At 39.2% G+C, this 18481-nt stretch overlaps 4 protein-coding genes across 4 annotated transcripts; 2 read left to right on the top strand and 2 right to left on the bottom strand.

Annotated features, from left to right (window-relative positions):
* Positions 1 to 1057: 1057 nt before the first annotated feature.
* LOC145494228 (uncharacterized) lies at positions 1058 to 4667 on the bottom strand. The gene is made up of 2 exons (XM_081473682.1): positions 4423 to 4667; positions 1058 to 3507 (listed from the first exon to the last, which is right to left on the bottom strand). The coding sequence occupies exons 1-2, from the start codon at positions 4658 to 4660 to the stop codon at positions 1058 to 1060; spliced, it is 2688 nt and encodes an 895-aa protein (XP_081329808.1). The 5' UTR covers positions 4661 to 4667.
* Positions 4668 to 4782: 115 nt separating this feature from the next.
* LOC145496283 (uncharacterized) lies at positions 4783 to 18010 on the top strand. Its single transcript, XM_081475980.1, has 2 exons — positions 4783 to 4932; positions 17124 to 18010. The coding sequence occupies exons 1-2, from the start codon at positions 4865 to 4867 to the stop codon at positions 17911 to 17913; spliced, it is 858 nt and encodes a 285-aa protein (XP_081332106.1). The 5' UTR covers positions 4783 to 4864; the 3' UTR covers positions 17914 to 18010.
* LOC145496281 (uncharacterized) lies at positions 6700 to 8340 on the top strand. The gene has a single exon (XM_081475978.1). It carries the CDS (start codon positions 6838 to 6840, stop codon positions 8338 to 8340), a length of 1503 nt encoding a protein of 500 aa, XP_081332104.1. The 5' UTR covers positions 6700 to 6837.
* Positions 8662 to 10937, bottom strand: LOC145496282 (uncharacterized). The gene is made up of 2 exons (XM_081475979.1): positions 10497 to 10937; positions 8662 to 9797 (listed from the first exon to the last, which is right to left on the bottom strand). The coding sequence occupies exons 1-2, from the start codon at positions 10846 to 10848 to the stop codon at positions 8671 to 8673; spliced, it is 1479 nt and encodes a 492-aa protein (XP_081332105.1). The 5' UTR covers positions 10849 to 10937; the 3' UTR covers positions 8662 to 8670.
* Positions 18011 to 18481: the final 471 nt, after the last annotated feature.

The raw sequence follows: 18481 nt of genomic DNA, 5'->3' as shown, positions 1-18481 counted from the left end.
TGGAGATTTGCCTTCTAGTTTCCTGGATAATGAAGGTCTGGAGGCCTAGACTGATTGCTCTTGAAGTTATTTCAACTTTTTCCCCGCGCGTCCAAGATATTGTAGTGAAATAAATATTGAATGCACTAAGCGCACGGAGACAGCTTGGGAGATGTTAAATTCGAGGCTACGAGAGGTGAGTTCACGCTCCATTCTTTCAGGTAAATGCAAATAGTTACCCCCTGTTAGTATTGATTAGTAAGCCACAACAACTGTTTGGTATTCCAGTAATGATTTTTTCCAGCATAATAGGCACTTTCATTTTTAATGTTCTGAATAAAGGTGGTCTGGTTTAGACATCCCGCTGTTGATAACATTTTCATATTTTGGGAGGGAATAAAATTATTCAGTCTGTTGTGCGTTTTATCAGTTACATCAGGTTTTAATAAACACTGCTCTGCTTTACATTCCACTATATTAGGCTACTTTCGATTCCTTTCTACCTTGTTTTTTCTCTCATGCAACATGGTACCTCATGTACATTAGTACACTGCTTTATGTTATTTTATCTTATACAAGCTACACTCTTGTGTAATTTTAAGCAAACTTTACGTTAAAAATTACCAATACTTACATTTTTACTGTGAAAATTATGCGGCTTACTTATCATGCTAGTTTTAAACAACTGCCCCATATGAATGATAATGAAAAACAATTATGTATGTTCAAATCCATTGTAAACTGCCGACTGTACAACTTTACAGCAATCATGCATTATAATCACTCAGAAGTATTTTTATATTCACATTCACTGTAAACTGCTGACTGTACAACTCTACAGTAATCATGCATTACATTATAATCACTCAGAAGTATTTTGATATTTATGATCACTATTATTTACACTGCAACAATTTGTATTTTACAAATGGGTAAGACTCCCCACAAACTAATTACTTTATCTGAATCTCAGATAGAACATAGTTGAAGTGCATTTGTTTAGTATGAAATTGTTACAATTGAAAATAATCTTTTTGTGAAAGTACCTTTTTAGAAAGAGCCACCCCATATTTGACTTTCATTCTTCTTGTATAGGAAACTGGGTGGTATGCATGTCCAATGTGGATGGAAGATCAATGTTCAAAGACTGTACAATGTTTGGCAGGTTTTGTACGAAGAACTGGCATTCTCTTGGTAAGTCATGTGTTGAAAGTTCCTGTCCATAACCCCATACCTCAGTAGCTGCAAGTTGCATAAGAGATGGAACCTTTCCAGCTGTTCTGAATTCTGTAATGACAGTTGGCCGGAATGACCTCTGGTTTTCCAATTGTGATGTGCCTTTGGTGGAAGCTTTCCACTGCAGTTCAAGTTTGCGGCCTTCAGCTTTGAGGGACTGGATCATGCTTGAGGTGTTGCTATTTAGTTTCCTTGCTTCCCAAGCTTTGGGATATACATCTTTTGCAGTCAGTGGCCCATGGTTTTCACATTTTCGGATCATATTTAACTTCTTTCTTGCCTCTTGCAAAAGGTCTGAGGTCAGCATGTTTGCATATGCCTTCATTCTCTCTTCATGTACTTCTCTTGCTGCTTCAGTGGTGTGGTTGTTGTTTTTTCCACTGTGAAGTATGTTCTCAACAAATGTTATCGAGGCTTGTTTTGACAGCTCTGACATGTTGTTTTGAAGATAAAGTTGTGAAAGGTTGAACTGCCTTTCAGCAATTACATTGTTCACAGGAATACTGAAAATGTGTTTGGCATAGAACTCGAAAAGGTGGGGGTTAGCTTCTTTACTGATGAGACTACTCTGTGGTGATGTTGCAACTCTTTTGATATCATTCAGTAGTTTTGGTTCCTTCAAGTTCCAGATTTCTGCCCATTTAACTAAACCAGTTCTGTCCTTACAAACCAATGTGTGAAGATTTTGTCCGTGGACATAGAAATTTTGCACTGACCTGCTTTCTTTTTCTCTTTCAGTTGACAGCATGACAGGAATTTCAAGAGCCTTCAAAACAGAATACCAGAAAGAACTTTGGTATCTTGGATCAGCTCCAATTCCAAATAACTTGGGGAAGGACAACCACTCTGATCCATGGTCTTTAACAACTTTAAGTGCTTCTTGCAACATTGGCCTCTGCACTTCCTGACGAAAGTGGTTGATGGCTGCAGGATCCTTCAGTGACATCTTCATCTGCTGCTCAGTTAAAGGAAAATATGCTGATGGAGACATCAACATTTTACTTAATGTTTCATGATGTTTAAGGACAGTTGCTGGCCATAATCGTGCCAGGTATCCACTGGAGAAGCCAAGTTCTTGATCTGTTGCTTGTGATGCATTGAGAGATGGAATAAGAAACTTGTCAAGAAACTCATACAAAAACTTAATTTCCACTTGAATCATTGGACAGGAGCTCAACTTGATAACATTCTGCCACACTGTGTAGTGGCTGTCTGACTTTGGCATTCTTTCCAGGACACTCTCTCCAAGTTGTAGACAGGCTTTACCATACTTCAAGTGCCATTGAAGTGTCTCATAATAGTATGTCCACCTCGTGTCAATAAAGGACTGGGGAAGGGGTGGCTCTTTACTTAAGATTCCTAGTGATACATACATTGATTTGTACTGACTTGGGCGTTCATGATGAAGCCAAGATACCTTATAAAGTAGTTGCAATACATGGTTGTTATTCATGTCACCCTTGGCCCCAAACCCAGCTTGGCACATCCTTCTTAACATAATGTTCAGGACGTGGGGGTAACATCCAACAAAGAACATGTCCTTTTCAAAAACCCTTGAATTATTTGCTATTAAACCATTAGCCTTCCCCTTCTGGGTTGAGGCATTATCCCCAACCAAACCTGAAACATTAGTTATGCCATATTCATCATGAACAACATGATATTCTACATCAGACTGGTGTTTTCCTGACCCACTCGCTGTCAAACTGTTACCAAGGACATATGCCCTGGATTCATTGATCTCTGGGCACCAGGTGTGGACACCTACAATGTGCCGCTCTTCGCCACCTTTGTTGGAGTCATCACTCCATACATGGAAATCATATTGGCTACTTGCAAATCTTTTGCGTAATATCAGTTTATCGGCCTCCCCTAATAGGATATTCCAGTCTGCCAGTGTGGATGGCGAGACAACAACATTTGTTGGGGGGCTACAGTTGAATAAAATACTGAAAATTAGATGTAATGCAATGGGTGTCTTTTGGCTAGAAAGCAAACATGCATGCTGTAAATATCTCATGCAGGCCATAAACATGACTGTTCTACGATTTGTTCCATTTTTGCCATGAGAAAATGTGTCCACAAGGGAATACCTAGGTTTCTTTACATTTTCATCATTTTCCTTTAATTGTCTTTTCAGCTTTGTGGAAGCAGATTTTGTCCCTCGTAGTTTGTTACCGACTTGTTTCGTTTTCAATTCAGTAGACTTCAAAGTTCTTTCACGCTTCTTTGCTTCACTTTGTAACTTCAAGACATCTTTCCTTAGGTCATTGTTAATTCTTCTCAAAAATACTGTAAATATGAAAATGTCATAATTAAAAACTGTTCCTTACTATGATAAATAGGGCCTTACAAGTTTTACTTGTATTTTGTTTTGTTTTTTAAACAATAAATTTAAGGATAGAAAAACTTAAGTATACAGTGTACTTGTGTGGATTTCTGAAAGTTACTGTTTCCTCGGCGGTCCGCTTATATCGAGTCGAGATGTTGACTTGCGAATTTACAAAACGAAAGGCAGACAAACCCTTTGGGGAAAAATTGCATTCTCACAAAATTTACGACTAGACTAAAATTTGTCGGTCGCTTTTGGTTAAAAGGCTGTTAACATGAACCTACGAAAGTACCTGAAGTACTGGCGTAATACACGAAAGCCGGCCGGCCACAGAAAATTAAAAATAACCTAAATATCTATCTAATTTTGAACATTTTGCAATGGTTCGAGCAAGCAGACTTTTTTAAAAGAGCATTTAGCTGCGATTCAAATCTTGTTTACTGCGTACCCAGCTATGAAGGAGCCCTTTTTTCGCGAAGCGGTGATATCCAGTCCAGAGTATGTTATTAAATTTTTGTCTGCTTCGGAACTCGGTGTCCAACTCGATCGCCAAAATCGCCGCTTCAAGTTTGGTATTTTGACACAGCCGTGTCCTATGTGACCATACCATTTAGTTTGCTTCATTTTACAAACTTTTTAAAACTATTTTCGTTTTAAGTATTCCTTGACCCCTTGTAGTGGTAATATATTATTACGTTAAATAAGTTTGAGTTTAAAAAATTTAGTGACAACATCGAAACTCGCATTAATTGACATCGCCACGAATTTTTAATGTATTTGTGGGAAAGCGGCTTTTACTGGTAATTCAGAAGCTTTAAGAAACACTTTTTAGGAGATTTATAGACGGCTTGATGACTACTTGAGCAGACACTTACCTATACTTCGTCGTAGAGTTTGTATTGTCCTCTTCAGGCCGGCACTTTCACACTGTAGGCGTTTACAGTCTCGCTCGAGTTTGTCGATTTTTTCCTCGCTCGACAGGTTTTTCAATTCTACTCGGACACTGCTTGCAGCTATTTTTTTCACGTTTTCATCGGTAATTTCTTTCTTCTTCTTTACTGACGGTTGATTTAACCGGGAAAAATGACTGCCGTGAACTCTTTTTCGTCCCATCTGCTCGACATTTTGTTGCAATTTTAAAATAATTTGCTTGAGTGAGCTTGAATGTAAACATCAGCGAGTTGAGCCCGCGTATCCCTACGAACAGCAGTTTCCCAAAAAAAAGTACTCTGCGCATGTCACAAAAAATTGGGCATCAGCGGTCCAAGGGGTAGGATACCGTTCCGTGAGGCCTAAATTTCGTTCAGAAAGAAGTCTATGACCCTGGACAATAACGCCTTCGAACTACACTCCTGCAAACTTAAAGCGGGTAGCACCAAATTAAGGTAATTTTAGGTCTCTTTCCCTCTAGCGAACAGGCTCCCGGCGAAGCGCGAAATCGATCTTAAGTTTCGCACTCATCGGCTCGCTTCGCTTGCCCAAATTTTTCCATCCTCGCCGGGAACCTGTTTGCGGACTATTTCCGTCAAGCTGTTGATTATAGCAGTTTGTAGCGAGTGAAGCTAGTCGAGAATTGCGGAAAATTGTCCTCCCTTTGTATCGGGAATTACGGTTTAAATGGATCAATTTTAGTTTCTGAGCAACCGAGGTCGAATCATGGTAATAGACGTCGGATCAATTTTAGTTTCTGGGCAACCGAGGTCGAATCATGGTAATGGACCTTGATATCCATATCGACCTACATTACTAATCGACCTCAGTTCGTCGTGTTCGATTTTCGGTAATAGAGCTCCAAAAGAATCGAGTGCTATACCGACTGATCGTGCTCGATAGACAGACGAACCTCGGATCACGAATCGACCTCAGTTGCTTTCGAGCTTGATGAGCAAGCGGGGCCGTTCATTTCCGGGGGGATCCGTACGATGCTATATCGAGCTCGATCACTTTGTTTGAGTTCGATTGAATTTTTATGAAGCCGAAATTGTATCGAGCACGAATGTATTTTATTTTTTATCGAGCTCGATTTGTTTTCAAGCTCGATAACGATTTAATCGAAGTCGAAAAGGGGACTGGTGCGGAGGAGTAAAGAAGCTCTCGCAAAGGGACTGATACCAAGTGAGCTGCGGATCAGACAAACCGAGGTTCATTAGTAATGGAGGTCAATATGGATATCGACGTCGATTACCATGATTCGACCTCAGTTGCCCAGAAACTAAAATTGATCCTATGCTAATCGACCTCCATTACTAATCACCTTCGGTTCGTCGCGTTCGATTTGTGGCAATAGAGTTCGAAAAGAATAAAGGACGGTATCGACTGATCGTGCTCGGTAGACGGACGACATAGACAATCGGGATCAATTTTAGTTTCTGGGCAACCGAGGTCGAATCATGGTAATCGACCTCGATATCCATATCGACCTACATTACTAATCGACCTCAGTTCGTCGTGTTCGATTTTCGGTAATAGAGCTCCAAAAGAATCGAGTGCTATACCGACTGATCGTGCTCGGTAGACAGACGAACCTCGGATCACGAAATCGACCTCAGTTGCTTTCGAGCTTAATGAGCAAGCGGGGCCGTTCATTTCTGGGGGGATCCGTACGATGCTATATCGAGCTCGATCACTTTGTTTGAGTTCGATTGAATTTTTATGAAGCCGAAATTGTATCGAGCACGAATGGATTTTATTTTTTATCGAGTTCGATTTGTTTTCAAGCTCGATAACGATTTAATCGAAGTCGAAAAGGGGACTGGTGCGGAGGAGTAAAGAAGCTCTCGTATGGCAAGCCAATTGTAGCAATATTCAATACCTAAATTCAATTTCAATTCAATGAAATTCAATTTCAATTCAATGAAATTCAATTTCAATTCAATGAAATTCAATTTCAATTCAATGAAAATTCAATTTCAATTCAATGAAAATTCAATTTCAATTCAATGAAAATTCAATTTCAATTCAGTGAAAATTCAATTTCAATTCAATGAAAATTCAATTTCAATTCAATGAAAATTCAATTTCAATTCAATGAAAATTCAATTTCAATTCAATGAAAATTCAGTTTCAATTCAATGAAAATTCAGTTTCAATTCAATGAAAGTTCAATTTCAATGCAACGAAATTTATTCAATGAAGAAAGTAAATCACGATTCAAAGAAAGTATATATAGTTACTCATCCCGTTGAAAATCACTTCCGGTTAGTGACCGGAAATGGTAAGTTGCATCCGGGGTAGTTAGAATACGGGAGCTGTATGCTTTAATTTTTCCGCGGGAACATTTTACTGGCAATATGGCGCGTGCCGAATCAGAGTTTGACGCGGAAAAGGATTTACCCAAATTTTTGTCGTCTGTGCTGGATAGGACAGAGGAATATATAAGCAGCAATGAAACAAACATCAAAGACTTGCAAGTACAATTTGTAGTTCTCGATAGAACTGTAAGTCTTTTGCGTTCTATTGCCTTTGACATTGAGCAAGATCGGATGGAGTGGGAGTCCCTAGCTACAGCCTTTTTAGAAGTACTACGGGCTATCGAAAATCACATCAAAACTCTAGCAGTAGAACCTTCATTAATTTCACGAAGTGAATGCGAAACCCTCAGAACGGGAAATCCTGGGAGACCTCAGTTCTACGTACCTGCCGAAACGTTAGAAGATCTTCTTGGACTTGGATTCTCAATGGCAAAAATTTCTCGGATGTTTGGCGTGTCTCGCTGGACAATTTATCGCAGAATACAGTCATATGGCTTGCAAAACACGGTGCAGTTTAGTTTGTTGTCGGATGCGGAATTGGACGAGTTAGTTCTCGAATATATGGGTCGTCATGGATTTACAACAGGGCGAACATACTTAGCCGGGTACCTTAAGTCAGTTGGACTGAGGGTTCAAAGGAGAAGAATTCGTGAGTGTTTGGCAAGGGTGGATCCGGCGAATACTGCCTTGAGGTGGGGGATTGTTGTTTCTCGTAGGCAATACTCGGTCCCGTGGCCAAATTCTCTATGGCATTTAGATGGGCACCACTCTCTTATTCGCTGGGGTCTTGTAATCCATGGGTGCATAGATGGTTTTTCCAGACGGATTATGTTTCTCAGATGCAGTAATAACAATCTTTCGCAAACTGTTCTGGAACTTTTTCTGAAAGCAATTGAAAATGATGCGTTGTGGCCATCACGTATTCGTGTGGATTATGGTGTCGAGAATGTACAAGTTTGTGATGCTATGGTGGAAGCAAGAGGTGAAGGTCGGGGGAGTTTTATAGCAGGTCCCTCCACCAGAAATCAGAGAATTGAAAGACTCTGGAGGGACGTGTTCAGGTGCGTGTGCCATCTTTTCTATTACGTGTTTTATGCATTGGAAGATACAAGCTTGCTCAACATCGAGAACCCAACGGATCTATTTGCGCTGCATTTGACATTCATCCCAAGAATAAACCTTGCACTTCGCGAATATATGGAGGCTTTTAACCATCACAAGGTAAGGACAGCAAACCATTGGTCTCCGTATCAGATGTGGGTAAATGGCATGCTAAACAAGGAGAACCCCTTACCACATGGGCAACTAGACGAGGATCCCAATGATCTGGAATTCTACGGTGTTGACCCTGACGGGCCATCTCCATTTGAAGATAGCAATAACAATGTTGTTGTTCCCCCAGTCACATTACCAGTTGAACATCAGTCAGTTCAAGCGAAAGTTCTGGAGCAGATAGACCCACTGGCGTCATCAACACAAATGGGCATGGATATATACACTAAAATTCACCAGATAGTAAAAGAAAGGATTGAAAACATTTAACAACACTATACCTTATTGACAAATTGTGCAGCTATGTGCAGTTGCTGTGTGGGATGTGCAGAGATAAAAAAATCAGGAACAATCATGTAACAGGATCCAATATGGCTGCAAGATTGCCAATCAAGTTCAGTACACAACGTACTTAAGTAACTTCAATTTGTTTTATTTCAGTAAAATACAACAGTAACATCAGCAGTTATCTCTGGTGGAACAGATATTATCCTCGCATTTCAATGGATATGACACTGTGATAGAATTAATTAGTGAAAGTTCTTGTGACTAAAAACACTTACAAATAATGTCAACTTTTTGTAACCTATAATCAGAACATTACAGCTTTCCAAAATATGCATTTGCAAAGGCCAAATCATAAAGATTAAATAGTTGCTCCTCACTTGGCAGCAATGAACCATTTGTACATCTTGGTAAGCTCAAGGTATTTGCACAGGTGTTAGCAGTAGGTAGAAAAGGGCATTCTGTGTGGGGGTTTGTGCCATGACTTGTTGCCTCAACGAACTCTATAGAAGGTGCTACCCTAAACCCTAGTAGGGGCTCTTCGTCACTGCCAGTAACAAATTGAAGTATATGCCCCAAAGTGATTGCACCCCTTTGCCCACTTGCTGCAAGTCTGGTGTATTTAGAGAACAACTCATAAATTTCTGTTTCGAAACGGCGTGCATTGCTACCCTCTTCAGAAAAATTTGGTGAAAGAAGGGCCATCAACTTTCTTCTCGATAAAGCATAACTTTGGGAAGGTCTGAAAAGATGAAGGAAGTTAGGTATAGCATTCCCTATTTCATAAAGCCCCAGATTTTTAAAACCAATTCGAAGCTTTGCAATACAAGGGCTTGATGGCTCTTGGGAAGAAAAAAGTGCTTGGAGGTTATCTTCTTTCACAAATCTGGGGATACTGCCATTCTGCAAAGTGCTAAGGGCCATAATAAGCCCAATGGTTGAATAATCATTAGCAAGATGGTCTTTAAGACCATTGTCAAAGTATGTAGCTTTAATATCTCGTAAACATAGGCGAAAGAACTCTTTTCGAGGGCCACCATAATCCTCAGCACACTCACCATAAAATCCAACTGAGAGTGTTAGTCTGGGGTCTTTTAAAAATTGCACTTCATCCATTGCTGATTTTAAAACATCTTGTCGATTGATTAAGATGAAGTTGGTTTCACCCTCTAGACTTTCAGAAACATCTTGCACATCCAGTGGCCTTCCGCTTACAATCACACTTTGTGCATAACGTAAAATTTCTACAGGATTCTCAATGCCATTGGCTCTACAGTAATTTACACAACGCTTTGCAAGCAAATCCACTGATGGATCTTCAGTGTTATCAGCTAGTGTCTCCTCCCCTGCTGACTGAAATCCTGTACTACCCTCCTCAGAAATGGGTACTGATTGCATTTCACTTTGCTTCTGTTGTTCAGAAACTGGTTGACTCAACATTTCTGCCAAAAAAGTAAAATTACAGGATAAATAAATATTTGCTGACAACTTGCCTTGTGAGGAACAAGCCAGAAGCGTTGTACTATGACTACAGAAGGAGATGGATTTTTATGCCAACAAGAGTTTTTACCATGGGCAACTGTTACACACATTGCCGGTTTACTATTAGCACTAGAAATATGATCTGCAAAAATTTTAAAATGAAAAAAAGATCTCTTACTCTATTTTACAGAATTCAAGTACTGTAGTAAAAATGAAGAAATGTTACCATGGTAACAATTTAGTTTTGGCATTAAAACTTTGCCTCAAATAACTCTAGCAAAGGAAGAAAGGCAATTTCAAATTGTCTTAAGTGTCACTCTACAGAGCAATGCTGGCACACCAGGAAATTATTACACTAATAGGCACACAATCTACATTGTTTCGATTTCCACAAATGTATGAGACTATGTTTAACCTTTGGGGGCCAAACAACCCATTTTCAATTTAACAAAGTTTTCATTCTTGTTTATAATTTATTCTCCACATCCAGGACTAGCAAATTAACAACGTTGTCCCCTCCTTGTCTTAGGTTCCCTGGGGATGGTCCATGATACCTTGACATACAAAAAAGGCAGCAAATTTAATGTTTTAATGTTAGTATTGTTTTTTTTAAATTGTGTTAACTAGGCCCAAATTAATGACAGCAATAACATACTTACCAGGCAAATCATCATGATCTGATGAGCTATTTACGTCACCATCGCATATTAAACAGTTCAGTCCACTTTTCAGTTTAACATAAATAGCTCCTTGTCCGCAGAGCAGTTTCACTTGCTTGTACGAGTACTCTCCACAACTGACAGGTATGCTTAACTTCCGCCGGTTAGCACGAAGAAACACAAAATCCCCATTACCGACTAATGGATGTTTTAGTCTAACTGCATCGCCAATTTTGGATCGAATTTCTGCCTCTCCATCCGTGCTCACTAAATTAACAAATCCTCGAAGCAAAATGTTGTCATGGTTAATTGACAAATTTTCTTCGTCGTCATCGTCGTCCTCCACATACATAAGAGCAAATTCAAACGGTTTAGGCTGTTCTGGAGTTGTTTTTTGTTTCTTTGCTCCACTACTACTAGGCACGGTAGAAGGTGATGCTGCTCGAAGTCGTTCCCGTTGACTCAAGCGAGAACACAATCCTGTACTTCGACTTCTTTGCAACATGGACCGAGCTCGTTCGACAGCACTGGAAACGTTGCTCGTTGAACTGAAGTTATTTCCTGATACTCCTTGTGTAACTGAATCCGTAACGTTCCCATTTGAGCTGGAACTACTACTGGCTAAGACTTGCGAAACCAGTCGCGAGCATTCACCCAGCGAATCTGCAAGATTTCGAAGACTTTCCTCCATTTTGTCGGCTAAAATGGCGGGAGGAGATTTGGCCGATTCCCGGATGTTCCACCCAAGATGCTTTGCGCATTGAATAAATTTTCATTGAATTGAAATTGAATTTTCATTGAATTGAAATTGAATTTTCATTGAATTGAAATTGAATTTTCATTGAATTGAAATTGAATTTTCACTGAATTGAAATTGAATTTTCATTGAATTGAAATTGAATTTTCATTGAATTGAAATTGAATTTTCATTGAATTGAAATTGAATTTAGGTATTGAATATTGCTACAATTGGCTTGCCATACTCTCGCAAAGGGACTGATACCAAGTGAGCTGCGGATCAGACTGAATTAACACATATTGGTAAAATTCGGAGGATAATTGTGTCTAAGGATATAATTCCATGTTAACCGAAAAGCAAGTGCGCTTTTAAATCTTCCCGGCTGTTTGTGATATTCCCTTTTAAAATTTAATTTTCAGCACCGCTATGGCCAATTCTAGGGCTTGCCACAAGTTGCTCGCAACTTTTTGGCAACTTTTTGGCAACTTTTCGTATTTCGAGCAACTTTTTTTGTTTCGAGCAAGTTTTTACATTCCGAGTAATTTCTAGTTTTCTAGACATTAGAGCAGCTTTTAGTGCTTTAATTGGCCATGCTTCCATATTTTACAATGTTTCAGTAGACAATCCGTGAATTTCTTTAATTTAAAAAAAAATTAAAATTTTTTTAAAGTTTTTTACTTTTTTAAAAATGTTTTCTAATTTTATTTTTTAATTTTTTAAAGTGTTTTTTAAAAAGTTTTAAAAACAAATTAAAAATTTTGATTTTGATGCGTAGTATTTACTCATACGTAATGTGAACAAATTTATTTAACGACGCTGGTTACAACGCAAAGTTGCACAAAAATGCTTCGAAATGTTACTTTTGCTGTACAGATTGCATATTTTTGCATCGGAGCAAATAAAAGAAGAGCGAAACAAAAAATGTTTCTGCTATTTTTAGCAACTTTTGCGCAACTTTCGTTACAAAAAGCAACTTTTGACTTCATTTTGAGCAACTTTTGGGCAACTTTTTGAGAAATTTCGTGCAACTGTTTTGGAAATCTCGAGCAACTTGTGGCGAGCCATACCCAATTCATACACTTTAATAATCAGCCTTTAGATAAAATTGCTTAATGAACTGGCAACCCTGTGTAACTGCTTCCCCCACTACAAGGCAAGGCACATGGCAAAACGCAAGTCTGTTTTATATTTCCTTTCCTCATTTGAAATGGACACTTTTCCTAAAGGTGCATGCAGCACAAAACTGAACACTTCAAAATACATGGTGGAATACAGAGCATGTACCTTAACAATGAACTATTGTTCATGCTGAACTCGAGATTACCATAACCTACTAAAATTAAATGTTAATTCTAAATCTACGATAAGTAATCTGTACCTTATTTATTCGAATCAATTCAAAGTCAGCCAACTTAGCTATTTAAAAACACCTAAATTTCACTTTCTGAAAACTGTAAATGGCAGTGTTGGAAAGCTAAGCTAAGCATATGCAATAGATTTTGGAATCTTGATAGAATTAAAAAATGACATATGCCGCTTACGTTATTCTGTGTCAACCTACATTCAATTCTGCATGAACTCCTAGTTGGGGGGGGGGGAGGGAGCGATCTGTGAGTAAAAGTTCCGCGCAGAGGCATCTTAAGCTCGTGATAATGCATGTACTAAAGCGTATGCACGACGTTCGACCAATTCATTGACAAGCTTACGAGATATTCATGGCTTGACAAAATTTGGGCACGTACATAATTGGCATTTTAATATTTGAATAAAATTCTTTTCTTCGAGTATTCATAGGTAATGTTCCATTAATCTATATTTGTTGAAAACAAATAAAAACAAGTGATTTCTTAAAATATTACAATGCTTCAAAATTATTATACAAACGTGTCCATTTCAACTCATTTTGTGTTTCTGATGTTGATATTCGGAAAGTACAAAGTTTGCAACTCTCCGACAATTTTGTGTCAAAGAATTCAGCGCAGATATAGAAATTCATGAGCTGGCACTGCAGAGAGTCATAAGTTATAAAGCTTAAAGTTATAAGACCTTTCCCGCATTCCACTTCAGTACGTACGAACAATAGCACCAGAGCGAGATTGGGAAAGGTCTATTTTAGCGCTCCGCTTCCGTCATGATAAGCTAGAGGTTGACTATGATTGATCGTTTTCATACAAAATCGTTAAGTGCATTCTTATATTCCATCCTAAATCTCGGTCACAAAATCGCGTTTTGTCCAATTCGGCAGTACCGTGAAGTGCAATTAAACTCGACGTTCATAAACTTACATCCCTCCGCCATGTCTTCTTAAAATTTGAGATCAAACGCATCGGAAGCAGCCAAGAAATAAGAGTTTTAATGAATGGCGAATATGACGCAAAATTTGGTCTTACGATTTTATTATTCATGGCTAAGCGTACCCCACGGCCTTAAAGATGCTTTCCAATCCGTAATGCGCAGTCTCAGTACATTAATATTTATAAACATAAGTCTCAGTCGATGGAATGCGAATCGATGTTATTCGCTACGAGCCATTTACCTTATCTTTGAGGTAAATTTTCCCATCAGCTTCATTGATTTTCACAGCTGCGAAGTTGTTTCATCAAGTGATATGAGAAAGAACGAAGCATAAAGCTTCGCACCCATAATGGCGGTTAGCGTTTTATTGAAACTTTCAGTTTAATTCAGGCAGGTAGTTGCGAAATATTCACCTTTTTTACGCAAACAAAGTCTCGAGAGTGCGCACCACGGACTGGAAATCACCTTTAAAGCTTACAACTTAAAGTGCTGCGTCGGTAACTACATATTGAGGGGGCAAAATTGCGAGAAAATTTTGCATAATTTGCCTGTGATGCCCCCCTCTCCACTGACGCCACATGCGTTCGTCTAGATAAGATTGAAGATCAGCTTTTCTAATACCTCTACGTGTTTTTTGTTCCAGCTTAAGACTATTCCAGCAGGACTCTATCTCCTGTGTATGGACGCCAGTGTAAAATGGGGTTGACAGGCCTGCACGACTCTCAAGCGCGTGTTTTAGCCTTTTATAGTTTGGCTCTCACAAGTATATCTTTGAGCGAACGCCTTCTTTTGTATGAAACGAGGGGCGGATCCGTGTAGATTTCGCTCAGTAATGGTTGTTGTTCTATTAAATGCCATTTTTTCATTAGGATTTGTTTTAGGTTTGGCACTGATGGTTGATATTGTGTGACAAAAGGCAAGATTCGTTTGTTTTCTCTCTGTTTTGGTTGGAGGGCTAGTTTCCTCTCTTCAAAGTTCACTTCAGAGAGGGTTGCTTGAATAAGATTCTCTGGGTAACCTCTCTCAATAAGGTGTGACTTGAAGGTTTTGATCTTCTCTTCAAATATTTTCTTAGAAGAGTTCGTTCTGAGAAGTCTTAAAGCCTCTCCTTTGATGAAACCTTTTTTAACTCCCAGTGGGTGGGATGAAGTAAAGTGTATATATTGGAACGCTTCAGTAGGCTTGAAGTGGGTACGCACATCAAGAACTGAGTCTTTTTTGAATCTTTCGCCTTTAGAAATGTTCGTATCCAGGAATGTCGTTTCCGTTTCAGAAACCTCAGCCGTGAATTTTATTGTCGGGTGGTGGTTGTTTGCTTGTTCAATGAACTGTAATATTTCAGCCCTGTTTATAGTCCAGAGTGAAAATATGTCGTCTATATATCGTTTCCAGACGAGCGGTTGAAATGCGCTTTGGCTTAGGATTTCTGTTTCTACCTTACTCATGAAGATGTTAGCAAATGCTACTGCCATCTTTGTGCCCATGGCTGTGCCATGTATTTGGAGGTAGTTTTTTCCAGCGAACTGGAATGAGTTTTCCTGTAGAATTAGCCTTAGCGATTGCTCTAGTAGTGGTGTTGGGATAGGAGGTTTGTTTACGTAGAATGTTTTGTATGCTCTGTATACTGTTTGGGTTCCCTCCTCTTGTGGTATGTTCGTATAGAGGCTCGTTACGTCCATTGAAACAAGTATAACGTCCGCTGGGACTTTCGTTTTTTCTATGAAATTAATGAAGTCTGTTGAATCTTTGAGATAAGACTTCTGTTGTTTTGCAATAGGCTCACCATAAATAAAAAACACTGACTGAAAAACACATTTTTTTAAATATTACTTTAAATAAATTACCTGTATGTGTGGTGGAACAGGGCGGTCTGGGTGGTGGAGAGAGGCAGTTACACAGGGATTTCCCCTTCACTAAGCAAATTTTCACTAAGGCTGATTATGAAACAAAGAATAACGTGTATAAATTTGGCGTAGCGAATTTGACAAAGTTAAAAAAAAAACAGAGAACAGAAAATCGAATTATCAGAGGGAATAACAAAAAAAACCAGAAAATCGAATTATCACAGGGAAAAACAAAAACAGCCGGGCAGACAAAAAAGCACACTTGCCAGAGCCTTTTCGATGAACAAGCATCTAAAACCATTATATTCTTAGACAATGATACTCATCCTCCGTATTTTATATTACCAAATTATGTGCAGTGTGTAAGCTTTCAGTGTTAATCTAATTGGCCTGGTATTCTGTGCGAAAAACAATTGCTAACCACTTGGTAAAAAGGTCTAATGTGAATAAAAAAGTAGCAAACCCTTTACGAGAAGTAACCTGATTAGGAAAGGGTAAACAAATGCCAGAATTTCCTACCTTATTCGACTTTTCTTGTACATTTACAAGATGCAGTTCGGTAAAGGTCAGTCTACTCCGCAGCTCACTTGATACCAGTCCCCTTGCGAGAGCTTCGTTTATTCCTCTGCACCAGTCCCCCTTTCGCTCTCGATTACAACATTATCAATCGAGCTCGATGAAAAGTACGTTCAAGCACGAATCCAGTCGTGCTCGATATAAAAATTCAGTCGAGCTCGAAGAAAAGATCGAGCTCAAATAGCATGGCCCGGATCCCCCCCAGAAAAGAACGGCACCCCTTGCTCAATGAGCTCAGAGGCAACTGAGCTCGAGTTGTGATCTGAGGTTCGTCTGTCTACCGAGCACGATCAGTCGATACTGTCCTAGATTCTTCTCGAGCTCAGTTGCCACAAATCAAACACGACAAACCGAGGTTCATTAGTAATGGAGGTCGATATGGATATCGACGTCGATTACCATTATTCGACCTCAGTTGCCCAGAAACTAAAATTGATCCGACAATCGAACGTTCGGAAATCGAACTTAATCGAACCCAATCAAACTCAGTCCGTGGTTGAGTTCGGCAATCGAACCAAATCGAACACCGAGCTTTGTGTGAGCTCGATCTCCGAACAATCGAACTCAATTGAACAAATCGGACCTAACCAAACTAAATTCATTAGATTGTTTTTGCTTGGGTTCGGCAGCCAAATTCAATCAAACAAAATCCAGTGGATTGCGTTCAATTGTTCCCTGAATAAATTCACTTAAACAAAGATTATGTTTTGTGGTCTCAAAAAGACAAAAAACACGTGTTACACTGAAGAAACTCAAGCGTCAAAAAATGTGTTCTTGATTTTCAACACCAGTTTTACCAAAAAAAAAAACAAGAGTTCAGAAATCAAAAGTTTGACTTGGTTCAATTGTCCAATTATTTTTGTGTGAGTTCGATTTGGTTCGATTGCCAAATTCAATCAAACTCAATTCATGGATTGTGTTTGATTTAGTTCGATTGAGTTCAATTGAAATACAGTTTGATTGGGTGCGATTGACTATGCTGGGTGCATAGAGAACGTTAATGAGGTGAAATGCAAACTTGAATGCATCCTTTTTTTTCAGTAAAGAGATATAAGCTAAACTACAGAAGAGCCTCTGCATGGAAGGCAAATCCCAGTGGTGATTAAATTACAACAGTACAGTGAACTAGCTGCCAAACATGTTTTATTGTAATTACTTGATCTGTTATGTTAGGATGAAAGCTCTGCAGGATTACTGGAAACACGCACTGTTTCTTGGATGTTTGGGAACATTGTGTATAGCGATTTCTGTTTTAATCCATCGTGGAATACATGGGAGGTATGGAATAGGATTCCACGGACTGAGCCTCGTCTGTTTAGGATTGCTTCCTTTGGTTGTGTTATTTGTTTTACGTCAAAGGCAAGTAACACTTTGGTGGTGTCCGTCAAGCACTGTATCTCTGTTACTTTCAACATGTTTAGTTTTATATTATCTTACAAGTAATGGCCTTTGGTGCGCGCAGCATCCAAACGTGACACAAGAATTGTGTGCAAAACTTGTTCAGTTTGCGTCGTTTGCGACATCTTCAAACGTGACCTCATGGTGGTTAACTCTGGGCGACCTTTTAGCCGTGCAACGCGGCCGTGACATGCCAATCCCATGGGAGCACGACATCGATGTTTGTATCACAGCTGATCAATTTCCAGCGTTTGAAGAAGCCCTCAGGTCGCATACTGGTCATTTCCAACCTGAGGCAGAGTGTCTTAAGCAGGGGCACTGGTATCTACCGATTGACATGTTGAAACATGGGCTGACAACTAGAGAAGCAGAAGGTGTAAATGTGGACATTTGGACTTGCCCACAACTTTCTGGAAACATAACGCGTGTGTTGTATTGTAATGGCTTAATGAATGTCCCTGGCTCTCTTGAGGATAGACATGCTATATTGACAAAACATTATGGAAATTACTTTATAGTCAAATACGCACACCACGATGTAATGTGCAGAATTTGGAATGGCTGAAAATTTGATTTATTGTCTATTTACTGTAAGTGTTTTTTTTTTCTTTTTTCATTTCTTAACATGTTATTAAAATGCTCTCTGAGATTCCTTTCATGCATTTTTTAGAATAGTTTCTGTCAGCTTAATTGGTTCCATGAAGACATGATTGATCATCGCTGTCTTATACACAACTTAAGCAGTTGTGAAATTAAAGCCTGAAAAAAATTCAGGCCTGAACGGTATTCATACCCACACCCATGACCTCTGCGATACTGCTGCAGTGCTCTACCAACTAACCAGCAAGCAAGCCAACTAGGAGCTGGTCACATGGTGAGTTCCAGGAGGCAGGGGGTGACTCTATTGTTTTCCAGTATTGATTCGTGACCGACTAATCGCTACTAGCGTGACGTCACCTAGCAACGAGTGAGCACTTCAAGTAGTCTATTCACATTACACCATTGAAGAAGGGCAACAGAGGTTAAGAAAGACAAAAAAAAAAAACAGGCCTAAGATCACTTTTGTTCACTAACTAATTGTAGGTGTGTACAATTTGTTGTTGCTTTTGTCTGTGTGCATTATATCTGTTTTA

The sequence above is a fragment of the Orbicella franksi genome, chromosome 8, assembly GCF_964199315.1.
Source record: "Orbicella franksi chromosome 8, jaOrbFran1.1, whole genome shotgun sequence".
In the NCBI taxonomy this organism is placed as follows: domain Eukaryota; kingdom Metazoa; phylum Cnidaria; class Anthozoa; order Scleractinia; family Merulinidae; genus Orbicella; species Orbicella franksi.
Note: the sequence above shows the minus strand (reverse complement) of the source record. Positions and strands in the feature narration are given on the sequence as shown.